The 23,111-nt window shown below is 34.7% G+C and overlaps 1 protein-coding gene across 22 annotated transcripts in view; it reads left to right on the top strand.

Annotated features, from left to right (window-relative positions):
* Nucleotides 1-23,111, top strand: part of DGKB (diacylglycerol kinase beta) — a 375,368-nt gene that overhangs the window by 157,981 nt on the left and 194,276 nt on the right. For all 22 annotated transcript variants that reach the window (XM_068674063.1, XM_068674061.1, XM_068674059.1 and 19 more), the window contains 3 exons: nt 11,558-11,643; nt 13,944-14,033; nt 19,133-19,293. In XM_068674063.1, coding sequence (XP_068530164.1) covers nt 11,558-11,643; nt 13,944-14,033; nt 19,133-19,293 — 337 coding nt within the window. The remainder of the gene's footprint in view (nt 1-11,557; nt 11,644-13,943; nt 14,034-19,132; nt 19,294-23,111) is intronic.

Genomic DNA, 23,111 nt, shown 5'->3' with positions numbered 1-23,111 from the left:
TGTGGCTATCTTAGCTACAGTGTGGCTAAGGTGCAACCTGCAGAATAGGCAAAACCTGCTCAAAAAAAATGTCATACATGAGGTGCCTGATTTCTTTCATGCCTGTAATTTTATCCTGTACTGAATGTTATTGCCGTTTGATTATTCAAACATTTTTTGTCTTTTGTTACACTCATCTTGAGATGTATGGAAAACTGAAATAATCTTACTCCAAAAAATAACTAGATTAGAAAAATTGAAGAAGGTTATTTCAGGAATTTAAAATAAATTTTAACTGAGATAAAACTAATAACCAGTATTGTTTTACATAGGGTATACTAGAAATTCTATGCTTTGAGATTGAGAGGACAACTTTTAAAATAAATTAAATATTTATTTTCAACTTCATCTCACTGAATTGAAGCCAAACAAATAAATGAAAACACACACACACAAAAACCACTTAGTGAATGTATTTCTGTCTCTGTCTTCTGGTTTTCATTATCTTGTGATGTAAAGGAAAATGTATTTTAAGGAAGAAGCACAAGAGGGCAGTGTTAAGTTCAGACAGAAACCCTGTACTGAAAGCAATTTAAACTCTAGTCTTTTGAACCATAACAGTGTTTTTAGGAAATATTTTCAATTTCTCTTCCTATTAGGAATCTAAATAGTTTTACTTCAGAGTCACTTTGAAGCAATTTTTAATTAATTTTCAAACAGAGATTGCATTTTATTAAGCTTGTTTTGGTATGTTTTTAATTCATTCCACAGAAGTGAATAATCCTAAATTTCCAGTTTATCTCCTGCCATCACTTTTTGCCCCTGGCAACACTACGTAGGCTGTATAAATTTGTCAATTAAGAAAGCAGTTGAATAAACTCTGTATTTCATTTACCAGTCTTTGTTTTCCTTTCTGTGAGGGCTAGATTGCCTAATAAAACCTGCCCATACATCCATCTGTCCATTCATTCATCCACATCTATAATGCCAGTTATGCTGGACTGTCAGTCAAAATGTTGTATTTGTTTAGTATTGTCATGTACATCATTCAGGTTGAAATGAAACAGAGTGAGGGGATTGTACAGCACAGAGGTAAACGAAAATGTATCTTTCATGCCAGTTACTGTAATAGAGTGGAAAGGGGTAAACATAATGTGTATTTATTTTAAACAATTTATGATTATTTAATAGATTTTAATTGAGTTTATTTTGAGCTTTTTTTTTTTTTTCTTTTGAACACTACTTGCAGACATACTCAACCTGTAAAATGTTTATTATAATGAGAGTAGAATTTGCATGTTTTCTGTTGAGCCAAACTGTATGTTTGAACCCACAAGTTATTTATTAATGATCGTATCTCTCTGATGGTATGTTGTCATCAATCAAGATGATAACATTCATAAGTTTTCTACCTTGAGTTCCAAACATCTGTGGTTACTCTCAATTAACATTTCCAGTTCCTTTTTTGTTGAAAATATATGTATTTAAATAATGGAGAAAAACAATAGAACAAGGAGACGCATATAATCCTAAATCTTATGGGGGACTGTGAAACTGCCAGATTTCATGTAAATGTCAACAGCACAATCATTCTAGGTTATTCGTTCTTCCTTTTTAATGAGATAACCATGTTCTTTCACAGAAATGTGTTGGAATAAAGGGCTCCTTAGCAGACCTGAGCTGGAACAAGGTTAAAATAGTCCTTGCTCAGAGAAAGTATAGCCTATGGACACCAGTCACATGTTTGAATTTCTTTGAAATCTAACTTATAAATCTGAAATTTATAATTCCACTTTCCTTTTCAAGTCTATTATATTCCCCAAACTAAACTAAACTAAAACTAAAATAAAGGTTTTTGATTATCAGCTATTGTGCATTTTTTATAAATATGCTGTAGAAGGTCAGTGTAAAATATTTTGAATAAGCTGTCAGTGAAGTTAGTATCACCACCTGAATGTCCAGTTACTCAAGTGGATGTGTCACCTAATTTCATAATAGATGTGATAATACTTAGAGAACTGCTGGGACAGTAGCAAAAAATGTCTCTTGTAGTTTATTTGCATGCCTAAATGAAGGTTTTCAGAGTTGTTTATGTCAACTCATGTACATAATCTATATAAAAATACATTGCAATGGTTCAAATAAATCACAATGAAGCCGACTCTCTGATATTGATTCTTTTCCAACAACGGAAGCTGACCTGCTGCGATGCCTGAAAATCAAGGAGCTCTCAGCCAAAGGGCAACAGTATGCTTTAAACATTGGTATAATAATTAATGGTTTAGACATTCGTTATTTGGGAGCAGAGAGAGATGGGTGAGCTGGAGAAACCCTGAAAACTCGGCAGCTGAACACAGGCATAAAAGGTACTCTATGGTTATACATGTAGACTGCAACAGTTAACAAAGTGACATGAAAATTGCCAGGCTGATACATTGTGTAATTTGTGCCTAGCACCTGTGTTTTTAGCCTTGAAAAGAGTTTCCCTGTTTGGTTGTTATATCTCTATAGGAGTCTTCTACTTCTGACAACAACTGTTATTGTGGATTTAATGATCTTGAAGAATCTGAAATTCAGTTATTGTTCACCTCACAGAGAGGTAAATAATAGCTGGCTGAATAGCAGTCAGCCACAGACCCACATGGCTCTGTAGAGAGGTCACCATTTCACAAAGGCTTTGTCCCTCTGAAAAGGCTCCCTTTCCCTTAAGTCTATTATTTAAAATGTCTAATTTATGTTATTTTTATACAGTATAATAGAAATTATATCCACAAAAGTTGTATTTCTTTGTTACTCCCTTAAGCGTTTAATTTGGAGAGCGTGTATTTTTAAAATTCTATCCACAAGTTTACATCAGCAGGCCTTTTTAAACCTTAAATTCTGTCCACTTAAATGTTGCCCAAGACAGCCAAACTGAATTCCTACAACTTACTCTGTAATTTAGTTGGGAATCTACAGCACCTGGGCCTTTATACCTTCACAAAGCAATGGGCCTATTTTGAAAATTACACTATTTCCCCTGATTATTGGAATTGATTGCTGAAGTATTTCTTTGCTGTTGAACATTGGGAATTTACAGAGTATTGTGGAAAGACACATACACCAAGAATACTTTCAGAAGACAATAAGTGCAGAGTTATTTTCTTCTGAACAAAACCTTTGTTATAAATGAAGTCTCATCTCAATCTGAATTTAGTAATATTTATAAAAGGTATAAAAGGCAAGTAAACAGCGCTGGGTGTGCAGGGAGTCTACGCTCCACCAACATGCACACACGAACATTAAACATTCTAAATATACAGAACATTGCTTTTACATACTAAACCCGAGTATGCCTATACAATCAGAAAAGGTAACAAACAATCCTTTAAGTTCCATGACTTAGCAGCCTCCATTTTCCATTCCTTTTCTTGATTACAAACAAGTCTCCATTTTCCATTCCTTTTGAACAATATGTCTTGCTTTAAGTTGTCAAGCAACTCAGCCTTTGGGCCTTATGTATCCCGTTCTTCCCAGATCGAAGAAAAGCATATCCATCTCCTTTTGAAGGCCAATAGGGCCTGGGTCAAAAGGCACGTCCAGGTCAGCAGGGGGCAGAACAGCAAAAGCCTTCGATGGCTGTAGTGGAGGGGCCGATGGTGTAGCAGTCGGATCAGTAAAGGAGCCCGCAGCTCCCTCACTGTCTGACAAACCACACGTTTGTGATTGTGGCTCCACATGGCTCTTTAAGGCCTCAGAGACTTCTCGCCAGGTGCAGAGCAATCCCACTGCAACCTTGTCGTTTTTAGTTGCAGAGTCCCACACCTTGACCTCAATTTGGTCCCATATTTCAGGATCATAAACTGTCCGATTGTTAATAAGGAGAATAAGCTGTAAGGTTACTAGGACAGTCTTTGCTTCCAAGGACGTATGATTCCCCATAATGCGCAGCTACTTAACCAGCGAGGGGCAGTTGTGTGCGTGGGTCTGCTTCTATGAGCTTGAGCTTCTCTCCAGCTCCAGTGTGCCTGTTTCCAGCGACTTTCTGTACGAGCTTCTCTGAGCAGTTTGCTGAGTTTGGCTGAACCCAGCTTCATGAGGTGATCAATGTGCCTGTTCCCATCCTGGTCTTTGTTCTGCCAGCCTGTTCCTTTTCATTCCTTTCTGCTTCTTTATTGGTGACATAACTTCATGTTGCTTTATTATTTTTTTATTATTATTTTTATTTTTTTACTCTTGAGGACAGGCTCCCCTCTATATCCTTCACCCCATAGCAGTTCTTTTCAAAACAACTTTTCATTGGTCAAACAACGTTGAATGTAACAACAACAGCAAACACCCAGAAACTTTTCATGCCTTAACGGCTGGAGAACAAGAAACCGAGACTGCATGGAGTCTCCTGAGTCACCGTTCTTTGTTCCCTCTAAACTCTTTTACATTCCTGATGGCCTCATCGTTAAGAGTCTGATGTTACCATCAACCACGGGGCTTTCCGACCCCCATGGCCACACTCCCAAGTCTCCCCCTTCTTTATTAATATCAACCTTTTTCTCGACACGAATTACCACTCTATATATAACACCTTGGACCTGATCCATATTTCTTTGGAAGAATTATATTTTTGCCAAAGGGCAGAGCAAACCATGGTGGATTAGTTGTACTCTAATGATTAACTATGTTATAGTTATGCATCTTAAATCAGTCGAATTTAGAACACAGTGAGTCTTAACACATGAAACTTGGTTTTAAATATAATTATAGGACAGTTGTTTAACAATATTTTTACTTGTGTGATGTCCAAGGTGTTTGCAATATGCATACCACAATCTTCAAATATTGTAATTTCCAGTACTACTACTAAATCTAAGCTGGTAAAGCTGTGGTCCAGGATAATTCACTGCTCTCTTACCCACTGTAACTGTTCATTGGTGAGTTTGCCACATCCACAAAACCTATTGTCTGGAATCTATTCTAAAAAAGCCCATCCTTTAGCCTGCTTATTTGTTTCCTGCCCTCCCCACAGCCTTCTTGAACTGGTTCCCTTTTCTCAGTTGTTTCCAAGTAAGCTTTTGACTATCATTTTTAAGTTATTTCTGAAATTCACTGTACCTCTGTACCTATGACATCCACTACTCAGCATTTATTGATTCACGTTTCCCACAAGTGCTTCTGCTTTCCTTCTTCTGACTGGCACGTATCTCTCTCAAATCAGTAAGGTTGCTATCCTTTCTTTATGCAAATAAAGCAAATTTTATTCTTGCAAAGATCATAGGTTTTACACTACCATTATTGTTCAATATCCATATCAAAATAATTTGGGCCATCTATTGACTATATTGCTATAATGTGAAAAGAGTTTGATTATACATTGTAAGCAACAGTTACAGAAAACCTAGGTATATTCATATTGTAAGCAATAGTTACAGAAAACCTAGGTATATTCATGGTATTTTTGAGCGAGAAGTATGTGATAGGGACTGATATTGGGTATCTGACACAGGGTCTTGGTTTGAACTACTTTTCTGGTAAAATGTCCACTATAGCCATGAAGCTCACCAGTGATTCTGCATGGTCACTTATTGCAAGACTGAGATAATATTTTTCTAATTGTTCCATCATTTTTAGCAAGCCTGGGATTTTAAATTGGTAGCCACCTGTATCTTTAGAAATTATGAGCTGAAAACAATATTTTCAGCTGCAAGATACCCACCTACTACTTAACTTTTGCACATTAAAATGCCATTCCAGGAGAGGAATATGTTGTCCCATGCTATGATAAACTGGATTTACTGAAACTATTTTTATTAGTGATTTATTGTAATTACTGTCTCATGAATAGTGTCATTACAGTATATACAAAATTGTAACTGAGTTTTACAATGAGGATAAAAAGTGTGTGTTGTCCAGTTACATGGCCAGCTCAGTTGTCAGTCTAGACAAGGAAAAACTGATTTTTGTTTACATTCATATAGTCAATGACCAAACAAAATAACCATTTGTCAGGGATTGTATTCTGTTTGGTAAAATGGCAGCAGTATAGTATGGTCAGTACAATAAAGGGGTAAACATTGTAACAGTGTAATTGCTCTGACTTTCAACTTGGTGCTTTCATATGGATATTCCCCTAGTTTAAGGGGAAATCATGGATGCAGAGCATCCAAATTAGTGAAATTGCTAGTTCAAACCCAGCATTGTGAATTCACAAGTGGATGGTTTCCAAATTATAGAGTTCACATGAATTGTGAAATATCTAACAGATTAGCCTTTTGTTAATGTAAATCTTTTTTAAAAGGTTTAGCAGGCTGTTACTTCTCTGAGCTGGTGATATTTAGGGTGAACATTTATCTTTTATTCACTTCCATTCACACACAATGCAGGTTCTATTCCAATATGCAAGTGAAGTACTAACTCACTCATAATTATCATATGGTTGGTAAAGTTACAGATGCCATTCAAGATTCTTTTTTTAAGTACTACTACTGTATTTGATTTATGCCACACTTTATCAAACATTTAAAAGTTTCAAAATTTTACATATTTATTTGTTCAATATTATTTTATTGTCTCAATACCTTTAAAACCAGACTACTTTATTACTGGGAATATGGAAGTTTTAAAACAGAAGTCATAAGAGAAATAACAGTGAATATATAGATTTTTTCCATAAATAATACTGCAGAATTTCTGTAGTCTTCAGTCTTGCATCTGATTACAGTTAGACAAGTATTATCGTTGGCAAAATTCCTGTGGTGTGTGTAGTAATATTGGCTAAGAAGCTGAGACAAAAGTATTTTGAAATTATACTGATCATCTGTTTCTAGATTACTCTCGTTTTCCAAACACTGAATCCAAATTACTGAAGGGTATCTGTAAAAGCAGCTTAGTAAATACAGATTTTAGCCCTAAGAGCTGAAGTGGCTCTAATAACATTTAGAGCATTTAAGAGGAAATTTCTCTACTGTAGGACAGATACTTAAGTTTTGTTTGTTTTCCCCACTTTGATCTCTGCAATTGAGAAGTTTACCAAGTTATATAGTATTTTAATATCTCCTGATATTTTACAATTTACCTTACATTTTGTTGATACCTGTACCAGGTACCTATACAGGTACCAGTATCAATGTCTTATTCTTTGCTTGGGCTATCAGCAGTTTCAATTTTTTCATCTATTCTGGGTGAAGAAGGCTGGCTGATGGACATCTACTGAGATATCCTATGTTGCTGATTCCTGAAATCTTTGTATAGTACACTGCTACTAGGTATGGGGGGGAAGAGTGTGTGCAGATACCTGAATGGAAAGAATTGTCAATTACATTTTAAAATAGTTTTACTCTGAATAGGACAAGAGTTCCTAAAATAATTCTGAAAGAACAGGGGAGAGCCATCAGTGCATAAGTCAATTATGCACTGATTATATATATGATTATATATATCAATTATACATGATTAAAATACAAATAGTAAAGTCCTTTAGAGTTTGTGTTTGATTCATTAATAGGTTCTCTATTCATATAGCTTTGATAAGATGACTATAAGAAACTGAACTGGAGTAGTGTAGGTAGTTGAAACAGTTGCCATCTTTCAGGTGGAAATTACTAATTTATCAGCAGAAACTCAGTAATTGCCTCTGTGTGTGATTCTTGTGTCTGGCAAAATAAAAATAATACTAAAAATAGGCTGGTATCAAACACCTTCAGTGGTTTAATTGAATTTGTTTTATTTCCAGGAGATAAGAAACTTGTTCAGACTAAACCAGGTCAATTTACAAGGGACCTACTGAGATGAAGATAGATATTTATTGATAGGTTTTTCAGCGCAGTATGATTGATCCTATTTACTGTATTAATTATTGACCCTGACCTAAGAACTCTGTGTATGGTAATGAAATTTGCACAATGTGCAAAGTGGGGAAGTATTGTAAAAGCTAGGGAGCGATAGTTAATGGTATAACAATTTCATCATCAGACAAGAATTAGATGGTCTATTCAATTTTGATGATAGAAATACAATCATGTGTAACAGTGTCTTGTAAACCAAATTTAGGGATTGTTTGTAAGAAAAATGGTTCATTTTTCAGAATCATCCAACAACTTACCTAGCAAATATCCTACTATTTTAAGTCCTTAGGAGGCGATTTCTGTAGTTTTCCTGGTATTATTATAGTTGTGGCTTTTTAGCTTTTATTCCCAAGCTTATAGGAGTGTTGCGTGTCCTGTGGTAGAAGATGTTAGTAGGAGAAGTTCTGCTAATCCTTCTTGTTGCTTGTTTGCAAATGATTGAAGAGTAGGCATTACTTGGGTTACAGTCTGTATCAGTATAATGTTTGAATGTACCAGTCTAGCTCTTCTATTTTCTATTACTTCACTACTTGAATTTCTGATGTAGAAAAGCCTTTTACTATTTTACTATTATCTGTAAAGTGGAAAACTTTTTTTTTTTTTTAAATTGAAGGTAATGTTTTTGGCCACTTTTAATGGCAACTTTTTTAGTGAGCAACAACAAAAAAAAAGAACTGCAATAACTATATTGTGCGTGGACTACAGTACAAATTAATACAGATAAATTATGTTTTGAAGTTATCTGTTCTACCTGTTTTTCATATCTATGTAATATCTTACAAGGTTGCTACCATAATGGATATTCGTCCTTTTTAATTCATGCCATGCTTACTGTAAGATCCACATTGTGCTATGTAGAGGAATTGTCTAACCAAACTGTTAATATATATATGGTAGAGATGAAACTTTTGGGGAAAGAGACCTATTGAAAGATTTATTTTATATTTTTGTTATTTGACTTCCACTGTTTTATGTCTGCTTCAAACCCTTTTACCATGTTCTTCTCCAATATTTATTTTTGAATCATTTAAAAATGTTCTGTGGATAACAGGTAATAGTTGTTATTAAGATATTAATTGACTAAAACTATGTTGATAAGAAATACTTATGCTTTCCCTCAAGTTCTATTAAGAAATCTGTCTAATTCTTTCTTCACTCTTACTGAGTTTGTTTGGAACCATATGAAGCAGAAAAATATTTTCCTTACAAACTCTTTATGTAGGCTATATATTCTAATTCAGTAAGAGAGCTTTATTTACATTTAAATTTATAAATATATTTACATTTATATATATATTTTATATCTCAAATATTTTTATGTATGTGGAATATCCTTATATATCCTACATACCAAATATGTAATACATTAAACTTTATATTTGTTTCATATGCATTATATAAAATATGAAAATATAAATTTTGCCTTTATACTTAAAAATCATAATTTTATATTTTAAATTATAAAAAGGAAAGGTCATTTGCACTTAATTCTGTACATGATATTAATTGTTTGGGAAATTCACTGTCTATGTGTATAAAATGCTCCAGTGGAAATATGAATGAATCTTAGTGAGAATTTTTTGACAGTTTTGTCAGATTCTTGAGTCCATTTTTTTTTTTTTTAAATGAATATTATGCCTTGAAAGCCATATGGTGAGGATGCCTGTTTATAAAAAGTTGTCTGAGATTTATTCTGCCTATCTGGATTAAAACTAGCATCAACCCAATGTTTTTGTTTGTTTGATTGATTGATTATTTTTATTTATTTTTTATTCCCACTCCCCCCAGCTTTCTTTTTGACATGTATTACGTATGGTAGAAGTGCTTAAATATTAATAGAAGTTAGTACCCTGCCCTCACCTCTAGAACTTCATTTTAAATTAATCTGAAATACCCTCAGTGGTGGAAGTAGCATAACTAGATCTGCTAACTTCCTAAAGAACCAACACCATGGGGTCAAAGTGGGAATGCTGGTAATGAAAAGCATTTGTCCCTTTGCTAGTTCTTCTGAAAAGATGGCGAGGCACACCTGTGAGCCAGGGTATTTTTCTGCTTGCTCTCATTGTGATGGGATGTGACTTACAGCAGAGGGTCTTTCAGCACACATACTTATTAGAAAATGTGTTCTCCAAGAGTAACCAGCCATATTTGGCACATGACATTTTGGATCAGAAGAGATCCTAGAGCGCTTGTCCTTCAGATTTGTCAAGTAGAACATAAAAGGTGAGAAGAGCAGAACTGGGTTTGACACAGAATGAGTAAGCATCCTTGAAACATTGTACTTGACACTTGTTATTGTGTAACAGCTCTCCTGAGCAGAGGAAATTAGGAGTAGGATGACAATGTGATGGACTTATCTATGTAAATTTGTTTACCTTGAAATTCTTGTTTAAAACTAATTAAAAAATAAGTTATCCTGTCTATGGTCTTCTACATCTTAAATTACTTTTTTTTTTTTTTTTTGACTGTTGTGCTTCCCCTTCTGTTTCACATGCTCTTTCTTTTTCTCTGTAGTTTTTCCTTTGTTCTTCATTTTAAAAAATGACATTAAATAAAAAATAATAATAATAAAAAAACTTTCTAGAGACAGAAACACCATTCCCTTAGCAGAACCAAAGCTTCATATGGGAAACAGCTTTTAACTTATACACTTATAAGTGTAATAATTTATATTACACTTACAAGTATAATAATTTATTACACTTGTAACTTATTCAGTATATTTATTTGTATTTAAGAATTTGTACACAATATAATGATTGTGCATTTATCGTGAAGTTGCAAACTGGAAATCTGATCTGGTCACCAGCTTTTAAACTATGCATTAAGATGACTTTGACATTAAAGAGTAGAATAGATTTGAATGGCCATACGTACACATATATATAATTCAGCAAAATTACGGTACGGTTTTTGTCTAGTTACAATTTATTTGTAAGGAATAATTTCAGTACATGTCAAAAGCTGTCCTAAAAAAAAAAAAAGTTTTAAATTAAAAATATTGCAACTTAGAGTGGTTTCAATATATCTTCACTTTTCAGCATTATGGAACATTGGTATTGTATAAAATGCGTAATGATACAGTGATATTGTTCAGCACTCAATGTATGTGGAAGCAAAAATAGCTGGGCAAATATTATCAAAGATCTTGCTCTTTTAAAGTAGTTTGCAGGATGATGTAATGGGTGCTTTCAATCTGATGCTTACACATATTGTATTAAACCACGATGCAAAATTGTTCTATCAACCACAGATGCTCAGCTTATTATGTATTAGTGTACTATATAAATATGCAATTTTCATATGCTCTTATAGGCACCACCTCAGAAGAAAGTTTTGTGGCTAATATATTCAGCCACGTTAGACTTCTCTGTCTAGAGAGACTACATTTTTGTTGTTGTTTTGTTGTTGTTGTTGTATTTACAACTGAGTAAGCAGATAATATTTGCTAAGAAAAAATTGATACAAGTTTTGAACTGACACAAAAAATTTGGATTAGCCATTAGTTCCCATCTTTTTCTAATATTAGTGCATCATAATAACCCTTGAATTAATAGATGTATATTAAATTTATCAGGTAATTCACTGTTGGATTGTATTTGTCGTCTGTGTAAAAAATGAGTGCATGGGCAAAGGTGATTATTATTTGAAGTGTTAAATTATCATTTAGTATTAAATGAAATGTCTTAAGCCATAAAATGCAGGAACAATGCACAATGAATTTATGTTAATTAAATAGATATCTTCATTTACTTTTTTAGGTTAAGTTTTTTCCGAGATGTTCCTGAGTTCAGAGTACTAGCATGTGGTGGAGATGGAACAGTGGGCTGGATTTTGGATTGCATAGGTAATCAACAGAGTTTACATAGTTTTGCTGGACTCATATCTTTCATTTTACTGTTCTTTACTATTTACCAGCATGTGGATACAAATATTTCATACAAGATGTTCATTTAAATTTTTGAAATGTAATAGTTTGAGAAGTTATTATTTTTAAGGGTATTAGAATTGCAAAATCCCTGGATAAGTTCAATGTTCATAGTCCTGCAGATTCCCAGAAGGCAAAAAATTTGAATCAAAACTGTTTTCAGTTCAAAGTCTGTTCCCTATACTGAATCAGAGCAGCTACCAAATTTCTGTTTATGTTCAATTATTCCATAATGGAGACAATGTCATAACAGTCCTTTGAAAAGAATTGTTCTTACAGCCATTTAGATGCCCATGCTGTGGGGCATGTACATCATTTCAGATGTTGAGTTCTTTCAGTCAGTTGGCCATAAAGTCCTGTGTATAATTAGGAAGAACCAGAGGTCAAGATATTACAGATTTAAACATTAGATATCTTATCTTCCACACCACAGCATTGTTTATTGGGCACTAGAGAGGCTGCAGAGAAAATAATGGGAATGTCTGGCAATGGAACTGAGGAAGGAGATGAAGAAAGGCCAAAAGACTCAACTTTACTGTTTGAAGAGTGTTAAAAAATGTGCTTTTTTTGTGGGAACTGTGGACCAGTAAACTTAAGTGAAAATGATGTCATGGAGTATCAAAGACATATTTCTGATCATGGTTTGACCAAAAAAAAAAAAAAAAAAAAGGAAGGGGAGATAAAAAAAAAAAGTCCTTTTGCAAATACATGCTATTGATTGTAATTCTCAAATAGCTTTCAGAATTTTAAATCAATGTACATAAATATCAGGTGAACTGTCTAAACTGGAAAGGGTGAAGTTTTGTAGCTGTTAATTGTGTCATTGCCTTTGTCATGAGATCTAAAATATCATGTAGTTACTTTTCAGCAACATTATTCGAAAAGACTGCATTTTGTCTAAGTAAAATACTAACTTCTGAAGCATTTTTGTGGTGCAGAATTAAAAAATAATTTGGAAGATCCAGGATCCATCTGTTCCATAGGTGTAGAAAATATGTTTTAAGTGCAGCCTTTTAGGAAACAGCCTTTTGACATGAGTAATATATATAACGTTTAAAAAATCACCTGTTTAGAGAAACAGATAAATTCTACTTTGATCTTTTCTTCCCTGATCTTCTGACTTAAAATAAATTTTATCTGAGATAAAAAAAAAAAAAAATCTCCTCAATTTGAGACTTTCAATTTTTTTCCCTCCCTTCCTTTCCTCTCTTCTCCCTTCTCTCCTCTTACAAATTTGCAGTACACTGACATTGTAAATGCTAAATCTTTCTAAATATTTGAAGAGAGAAGTTGATAAAAAACAAGGTGGCCCTGCAATATCAACTGGGTGTATAAATTTGATGTATAAATGCTAAGAATTGTTGATAACTGCACATAATTCTATGAACAAAACAGATGATTGTTTAATTAATCAAATATTACTTTTAAACTAGATATGCCACTCACAGTGATTAAATGAAGGATTTGACAAATTATATATTTGAAATATACTTTGGCAATATCTGTCCCACTTTCAGAAAAGTTGTACTTCTTGACCAGGGTTTCCCCATCTGATTTTGAATACAGATCCGTGGTTTGAAACACTAGAAAATTAAAGGTTGAAAGTAAAAAGACAATCTTAAGTACATACATTTTAAAATATTTCTTATTAAATACAAAATATTGACTTAGAGACTTGATGAGATGTTTATCTTGATCAATGATTATCTTGAATAGTAGATTTGATTCTTAATGTGCTAAACCCTGGTGTTGGGTCAAGGGTCTTTGGTAATGGTGGTCATGTTCCACATGAATCCAACTGAATACACAGCTAAACAGAAATTTGGTCACACAGCTAAAGGATTTGTTTCATTATTTGTGCCCCGAACTAATACTATTTTGCATTCCTAGTTGGGAATGGTATAGGTGAAATTAACAGAGAGCACAAAATATTCAGTCTGAGAAAAATACAGAATATCATTGTTTATGTATGTTTATCACATCCTTGGGTTAGAAAAGTTCAAGTGATAATAATGTAAATTAGGATTAAGGATTGAATATTGGCTAGGGAAGGGGCTTCACAATGGAACGTCTAAATGAAATGCTTGTTGTTGCAGAATCTCCTGTATAAAATACATATCACTGTCTTTCACTGAAAGAAAATGTAACACAGTTACTATATTGGTACCAGGCAATTAGATTTTTGGTGCTTAGTTATGTTTTTCCTTCTTTATTCACAGAGAAAGCAAACTTGCTTAAGCATCCTCCAGTTTCTATTCTGCCTCTTGGGACTGGAAATGATTTGGCAAGGTGTCTGAGATGGGGAGGAGGTAAACACAAATTAAAATACCTTGTATTATGCAATTAAAAGAAAAAAAAATGCAACAAAGTCTACCCTTAACTTTTGGACATCTCTTTTATGATGTATGTAAAGAACCATTATTGCCTTTCCTCTTTTTGGAATTAGCCGTCTGTAAATGTTATATGAACTGTTTTATACATATCAAAAGTCATAATCACTCTTCATATCTTGCTTGTAGCTCCTGCTCACACCAAAAAAGCTCCAAGCTACAATGAGAGTAGTATACAGCTACTTGGTTGGCTTTTTACCATCTGTGTTGCAGTTATTTCTTTAATCAATACATTATAAAAAGAGTATTCCTAAATGGATTTTAATTGGGGCTGTTCTGAAAGGGTTACAGAAAACAGCTAATAATGGTTTTGGAGTGGTTTAATCTTTTTTAATATTCATAAATATTAAATGAAAAATATGTCTCAGCCTCAGACTAGTTCCTTTGGTCCACTCGTTTCTCTTCTCCTACAGAGGATTCCAGACAATAAGTGCTGTGGTGCTATTTATCAGGAAATGAGAAGACAAAGAATGTTGAAAGGAGAATATATGTAAAGGCAATACTTCAACATCCTTTACATCCTTTCCTGAACCTAATTCTCAGCTTCTCCAATAACTTATTTCCATGCAGAATTTGCATTACAGAATTAAAAGAGCATCATAACCTGAAAGAGACCCAAAGAAGAAAGTCTTAGGCCAGGCAGTCTCTGGAGAAAGCACATCAGTTCACAGGCTCATAAGTAGTTCTGTTTCAGGTCTCAGTTGTTCATTTCGGTTCAGATATTGTATATTTGGAAACTGGGTGTTCATTTTGAAATTCCCAGCCTTTGCAGATGTTTCTTCCTTCTTCTGTCTCAACAAATTTATTTTTTTTTCCAAATGTCTACCTTGTTACCAGAGAGGTCTTAAGCAAATTCTCTATAGTCTTCATGCTAGAGGACTTTTGTTAACCATAATGTTCAGTCAAATCATTTGAGGACCTTCTTCATTTTTCTGTCATGACTGGCAATTGTTTACTCTCACAGGCCTTGAAATAAAACCAACCAAATCAGCCTTACTTAACTTTCTGGGCAGTTCATTGAGATGTCATAGAATAATTCAGACTGGAAAGGATCACAGAAGGTTTTCTTGTTTGATCTGCTACACCAAGCAGAGTTAATTTAAGAGTAGATCACATTGCTCAGGACTTTATCCAGTTGGGTCTTAAAGTCTTTGTAGAATAGAGTCAGCATGGTTTCTCTGGGCAGCTTGTTCCTATGCTTGACTGTCTTCATGGTGAAGTTTTTCTGTATATACAATCTGAATGTCTATTGTTTCAACTTACACTCTTTGTCTCTCATGCTGTCATCATGCACTGCTGTGAAGAGCCTGGTTGTGTCTTGGTAATTTCCTCATAGGCCTTGACAGGCTGCTATTAATTAAGTTACCCACTACCACCACCACCATTTCTTCTCTAGGCTGAAGAAGTCTATCTTCCTCAGCTTCTCCTCACAGAGCAAGTGTTCTTAGCTCCCAGTTATCTAGGTGGTCCTCAGCTGAACTTCCCCCCATTTGTTGTTGTCTGTCTTGTACTGTACTGTCCCATGTGAGGAGGGAGGGCAGGTCTGCTCTAAACTGGATGCATTCTAATCCCTGAGCAAGAGGGGGACTTAACTTCTCTCTAGCTACTGGCTCCGCTCCTGTTCATGTGACTGAGAATGGTGTTGGACTATGTTGCCAGGCTGTTCTGTGAGCTCATACACAGCTTGCTGTCCTCCAACACCACCCCTGGTGCTTTTTTTCACAGAGTTATTCCTCTCCCAGTCTGTCCCCAGCCTGTATCATTGCAAGGGTTATTTCTTCTTTTGCCAGTCCATGCCTCCAGTGTGTCTAGATTCCTCTGGATGGCAGCCCTGCCATTGAGCATTAGTTTTATGTGACATCTGCAAACTTGAAGAATGACCTCCAGGTCACTGATAAGGAAAAAAAAGAAAAAGAAAGAAAAAAAAAAAAAAAAAAGGAAAGGACAAGTCCCAAGATACACCAGTTCTTGTGGGTAACCATATAACCATATAGAGCACAGCTTATTTGCCACCGCTATCTAAGCCCAGTAATCAAGCCAGTTTTACATACCTACCTAGTTTCATACCCATCCAGACAGTAACATCCCAACTTATCTGCAAGAACACTGTGGGAGACAGTATTGATTGGCTTGCTAAAGTTAAGGTAATCAATACCTGCAGTTCCTCCTCTTGTCCACAAATCCACTCATCTTATTACAAAAGGCACTTACTTTGGTCAGGTTTATCCATGCTGGCTGACTTCTTCATGTGCCCAGAAGTGTGTTTGAAGAGGGTTTGGTTGTGATTTCTTCCAGGGCCCAAAGGCAGACTGGTCTGTAATTCTCCAAATTATTATTTTGGCCTTTCTAATGACAGATTCAAATTTTTTATTTATTTATTTTTTTTTACTGTGATGTCACTTGTGACATCTCCCAGTCTCCATGCCTTTTCAAAGATGATAGACAGTGACTTTGCAAAGCTGTTAGACAGCTTTCTTAAAATCTTCATATACAGCCCATCTGTAACAGAAGCCTAAAAAGCTCCCTTGAATTTGCTCATTATTTGATTACCTCTGTGCTCTACCCCCATTCTGTCTTTTGGCTAATTACTGTGTTCCTCAATAATCATGTCTTGGTTTTATGCAATCTACCTGATTTAAACTGTTTTATAGGTGAATCATGAGGCTAATTTATTGTGTTACTGAACCCGTCCATTCCCTTTTCCTTTGGGAAAAGACCGCACTTAAGCAAGTTAAAAATAAAACCAAAATGCTTAGTCTATTGCAATTAGCAAGCAATATATTTATTATGTTCTTTAAATTAACTCTGTTCATATGAATCAGAGAAACTGAGTCATGCCTTTCTCCTCCATGATTTTGTAGCTTTTAGCTGAAATCAAAAATTGTTTTTCTATACCAATAAGTTTACAAGTCAGATAAATTGTGCTTGCCAGTTTCATCTTTATGTGCTGAGAAGGTCCAAGTAGTTGCAGTAGAAGTCTGCAGAAACTTATATCTAACACATAGCATAGGTTTCTCAATGAGGTGGAACAAATTGCACTCAACAAGATTACCTCTGATGGTATTTTGACATTTTCTTCAAGAAAAAAAAAAAAGGTGATAAAGAGCAATAGATGGGTACTACTTTTCATTTGATCTGTCCTTCCATTCACTTCTATTTATCTTTTGTTTTAATTGACTACATCTGGACTAAAGTAAATATAATAATAAAAAAGACATGAAAATATTCTGGCTTTCATCATTCTTTGCTACGTTTGCTACATAGACAGTGACATAACACAGATCTCCTGGAACTTCTGTAGGCTGGGAGAGGAGACAGGTTTCCCAGAAACCAAACCACTGGTGAGTGATCTCAAGGATGCAGACAAATGGAACTGAGCATGCTGCTGTTATGTGGTGGTTGGCAATAACTTAAAAAATATACTATAAAACCATAAGGTAGTACATCAGCAATGTGTTTTGAACACAGAGGCTTTGAATGGCTGTTTACTTTTTTTTCTTCCATATGCTGAATTTCAGTTGAATCAGTAGCTATGAAGAGAACTCCTTATATTTATCCTGATTTTCTTCATACAAAAGTTATAACTTCTGTTTACCAAAGATATGGTTTTTACATTACTAGATTGTTGATGACCTTGCAAGTACATATTGCTTAAATATGAAAATTTATTCATGATTTGAAGAAGAAACAAATTCACAGATCTTAGTTAACTATTACAAAGCCATTTTGTCTGAATAGTATTTAGAGCTGATAATGTAACCTAGGAAAGTCCCCCCGTTTTATTTGTATGCACATTCATACTGTAGTTTGTGTATGCTCAGAATTGTGAAAGCAAGTATACTGCTTAGTTTGGTATACAGCGTAGTGAACTAGGGAATTACCTAAAGACAAGTGTGCTTCTAGCAAGTAAGAGTAAGATCTTTTTACAGATCAAGATGAGACTGATAAAGAAGTTGCTGAAAGATGGCAAAATGTTAGTTCTGCTGATGTCATCAGTCATGAATGGATTTAATTTTTTTTATATACTAAACCACACTGAAACAGTCGGTTTAAAAAATAGAAAAAGGCTTTTAATCTTTCAGTCTCATGCTAGACTCTTATCAGATAAATCTAAGATTCTGAACATTTTTTTGCATATATTTTGAAATCAAAGGCACTAAAAATTAAGATTAATTTCATAACAAGAACATTTGGCGAACTGTAACCTTATGTCTTTGAATAGCTGCTGTAATAATTTGAAAAATTCAAGGGATTGGCAAATTTAGAATGTCAAATTATTTTCTCCAGTATAAATCTGACACCCAGTGAAATCTATAGAGTTAATCAAAGTGTGTATTAATTTATCTAAGTCTGAAGTCATAGAATCATAGAATCATTAAGGCTGGAAGAGACTTTCAAGATCATCCTGTCCAACCATCTATCAAGATCACCCACAAAACCATGTCCCTAAGCACCACGTCCAACCTTTCCTCGAACGCCCCCAAGGAGGTGTCTCCACAACCTACTGGGCAACCCCTTTCCATTGCCTGACTACTCTTCCTGAGAAGAAATGTCTCCAAATTTCTAAACCTCCCCTGGCAGAACTTGAGCCCATTTCCTCTAGTCCTATCACTAGTTATCTGTGAGAAGAGGCCAACCCCCAGCTCCCCACACCTTCCTTTCTGGTAGAGATCAACAAGGTCTCCCCTGAGCCTCCTCTTCTCCAGACTAAACAACCCGAGTTCCCTCAGACACTCTTTACAAGACCTGTGTTTCAGGCCCTTCACCAACTTTGTAGCCCTTCTCTGGACACATTCCAAAGAACAGTTTCATTTTAACAGTCAGCTCTGTTAATGAGAAGTGCTGGAAAATTTTATGCTCTTCAAAAATAATCCTGATGTTTGGGTCTTATATAAATAGTTTTCATTTTTTCAGCCATCTAGAAAGAGAATGAAAACTAAACTAAAAAAAGAAAGAAAAAAAAAAGAAAACAACTTTATTGATGTTTGGTCAAAATAACCATTTTCACCTTTTGGTAGGTTATGAAGGAGAGAATTTAATGAAGATTTTAAAAGACATTGAGAACAGCTCAGAGATTTTGCTGGACAGGTGGAAATTTGAAGTTATTCCCAATGATAAAGATGAGAAAGGAGATCCAGTGCCTTACAACATCATCAATAACTACTTTTCTATTGGCGTGGTAAGACTCATGCTTATCCTTAAGTGATTTTCTTTTTTCTGTTTTGAATAATTATTTGATTGGTTTAGAGTGAAGAATTGTTGGTTACAGATCATTTAAAATGTTATTTTCCTAGTAAAATGAATACGTAGATGACTGAGTGACAGCAATTTACATAGATTTACTTACACGCATTCAAAGTAGAATTATTCTTCATGATCTTCTACCTTCCCATCTATAAAAAAGATATTTGTGCTGTTCCTAATGGTTTATGAGCATCTACAGCACTAAATTTAGATTGTCATTATGAAGGTCCTATAAAAATATGAAGGTCCTATAAAAATGTAAATCACGTAATATGAGCTCAAGTAACCTTTTCCATTAGGACTCACATGATCAGAACTATTTAAAAGAACAGGGACATTCTCTCTTTCTTTAGGAGAATTTTAAATAACAAAATAATAATAATAAAGAGAAGTATATTCTTGGTTCTGTCTTATGGGCATATTCACAGTTAGAATGAATTATGAGGAAAAGGGGTGTGAGAAGCTATTAATCTCCTACAAACTGCATCTCCAGCTTGTGGTTCTTTCTTTATATGTACTTCTCCCATTATACCTATTCTCCACACTGCATATATGAGGGGAATCAGAAATATTCAGTCTAACTCCCTAGAATTCTTTTGGTTTGGATATGCTTTGAATGACTAGCAGAAGGGGGACTGTGATGAGGTCCAAATTTCACAGAATAAAGAGTTCATAAACAAGATTTTTAACTTGGACATAGCTGTAGTCTAGTTAACTTGGGGACATGACCTCCAGCAGCTAGTACTGGCTGTTCTAAATCTCTCTTTCTCTCTCTCTCTCTTTCTCTCTCTCTCTCTTAAAAATCAGAATCCACTTTTACAGAATGTATAATTCTATAGTCCAGTATTTCCAAATGCTACACAAAAATGTTTTAATGGGAAGTACCATATAGTCGTTGTAAATCCAAGGAAATTATCTCTTCTTGATTTTCTTGGTCACTGTGCTTCAGTCTTAACAAGGTTCTGCCACAAATATAAATGGTTGTATGAAAATTTTACATATTAATTGCAGTTCAGTAATTTTTATATAGTGCTGATCAGCAACATGCAAACAGTTTATTTCTTAAAAAAAAAAAAAAAAAACCTTTCCAAAATTTCCTGTCATCTTACATTATGAGAAAATAAAAAATACAAAAAAATTAGGATCCCCAAAGTTCAGATATTGAAATCGTAAGAAATTATAATTAGTTTTTTTTTGATTGTATGGTTTGTTATTTGTTATTTACCCTCTCTTGTACAAAGTGCAAGGAAAAGCTAGATGAATCAGAAATAACAGGAATTAATATAAAAAGGCACCTAAAGGCAAAGTATATGCACCTTAACTAGTGCAAAAATAAGTTCATAATCAGGAGTGGAAAGGAAAATCTTTAAGCTTACAAAATAAATAAATAAATAAATAAAAGCAAATGCCTCACACAGGGGAATATATTCAGTGACTTTGTCAAAAGAGAATATTGAAGCTCAAAGGTGAGGAAAGAAAATAAATGTGTTACACTGAAGAAGGAAGCAAATGATGAAAGGGAAGAGGGATGAGATTTTATGCCTATGTACATTAATACAGTGCAATTTAAATCTTTTCTAAAATGTAGACGAGCACCACATGTAAAGACAGCACAGAAACAGGAAATTGATAGTAGGACATTTGTGAATGTGCTAGGCTTCAAAGAATTCTTCAGTGTTATTCAAGAAAAAAAAAAAAGTTGAATAATTGAATTGAAATTAGTGGCATGACCAATCATACGGGTATTAAGGACAATGTAAATTATTTGTAAAATACTGCAAGAAAATATCAAGCTCTACTCTACACACAAAGCTCCACAAGCAACTCTAAGATTAAGTTTTCAATTAAAACCTTTGAATTCAATAATTTAATCACAACAAGCTTTTGACTCTTCACATAATATAAATATGAGCAGCAGAAAATTATACCAGAAATGGACAATACAATATGTTGCATTGGTAAAAGCTTCTAAATTTTTAAAATTATATTTTTGAAGCAGTAAAATCTGTTAAGTTTTTCATATGTTCAAGTTTATAAAATGCCTGTTTCTTAAGTTAATTGGAGTGAATAGGGCAGAGCAAATACAGAAAGTCTGAAATTGTATCTTAAACTTGTTGAATTTGTGTAATTCACATACTAGGTAACATTTATGATCATAGACCCATAGAAACACAAGATTGGAAAGGACCTACAAGATCATCTAGTCCAACAATCTTCCTAGCACCAATACTGCCCACTAAGCTACTAAACCATATCTTGTAGCACCTTGTCCAGGCGCTTCTTAAACACTGCCGGGGATGGTGTCTCCACCACCTTCCCTGGGCTGGCCATTCCAGTGCCTAATCACTCTTGTAGAGAAAAAGTTTTTCCTGATATCTAATTTAAATCTCCTCTGGAGCAAACTGTGGCCATTCCATAGAGTCCTATCATTAGTTATCTGGGAGAAGAGGCTGACCCCCTTTTCATCACAACCTCCTTCAGGAAGCTGTAGAGTACAATGAGGTCTCCCCTGAGCCTCTTCTCCAGACTAAACAACCCGAGTTCCCTCAGCCGCTCCTCATAGTACTTGTGCTCCAGACCCCTCACCAGTTTTGTTGCCCTTCTCTGGACATGATCCAGGGCCTCAATGCCCTTGTAGTGAGGGGCCCAAAACTGAACACAGTACTAGATGTGTGTCCTCACCAGAGCAGGGTACAGGGGGATGATCACCTCCCCGCTCCTGCTGGCTACACTATTTCTGATACAGGCCAGGATGCCATTGGCCATCTTGTCCATCTGGGCACACTGTCAGCTCATGTTCATCAGAGCACTGATCAACACTCCCATTTTTTTTGGTTTTGTTTTGTTTTTTTTTTTTTTGTTTGTTTGTTTTTTTTCCTGGACCCTTGAAAACCCTTGAAGACCCTTGATAACCCTTGAAAAGCCAAGCAAAATGTTTGTCTATGCAAATAGAATACTTAAGATACTAAACCTTATCTACAACTGAAGTAAACCTTGTTTCACAAAAGCAAAAATGTTTTCAGTACTTTATGCCTAATACAAACTTTGGCAAGTATTGAATTATAAAAACGTCAATCTAGCACCTTGTTGGACGCCAACTGTTGTTATCCAAGAACATAACTTGAGTCAGGCCTACAGCAAAACAAAGCAACAACAATGAAACAACCAAACAACCAAAACAGTGCCACCTACAAGTTTATATTAAGAGAAACAAAAAGGATTGATATAATAGATGAAGTTAGTAATAGAACCATAGAAAATGAGAGTTTAGCGGACCTCAGAGAGACACCTATATTCATTCCTCTTCCTAAGGTATTATCTGTATCACTTGCCTCATTCCTGACAGATGTTTATCTAGTTTGTCTTTTCAGATAATTTTTTTTTCCTGTGATTTTTCTATTATTCCATTACCGTATGATGCTATTACTTTGTTGTCCTTACTCTAAAATTTCTTTCTCATTTCTAATATGAATATTCTTGGTATAGCCTGGGCCCAGGGTTTCTTGTCCTGTGCAGACAGGAGAAGGAAAACAAATTATTCCATTCCTCTGTAAAACTCCTTGTTGCCTACTGGAAGGTCAGTCAGATTCCTTCTTTTGTTCCATAGCCTAACTATCTCCAGTTTCTTCAGTGCTTTCTCACAGAAAATGTTCTCTAGACATCCGATCATATGTGTTACTTTTAGCTATGTTTAGATAACACATGAGAATTCAACCCAATTACTCCCTTCAGTTCATATCTCCCTAGAACTGT

The sequence above is a fragment of the Anas acuta genome, chromosome 2, assembly GCF_963932015.1.
Source record: "Anas acuta chromosome 2, bAnaAcu1.1, whole genome shotgun sequence".
NCBI classification, from domain to species: domain Eukaryota; kingdom Metazoa; phylum Chordata; class Aves; order Anseriformes; family Anatidae; genus Anas; species Anas acuta.
This window is presented reverse-complemented; position numbering and strand designations above follow the sequence as displayed.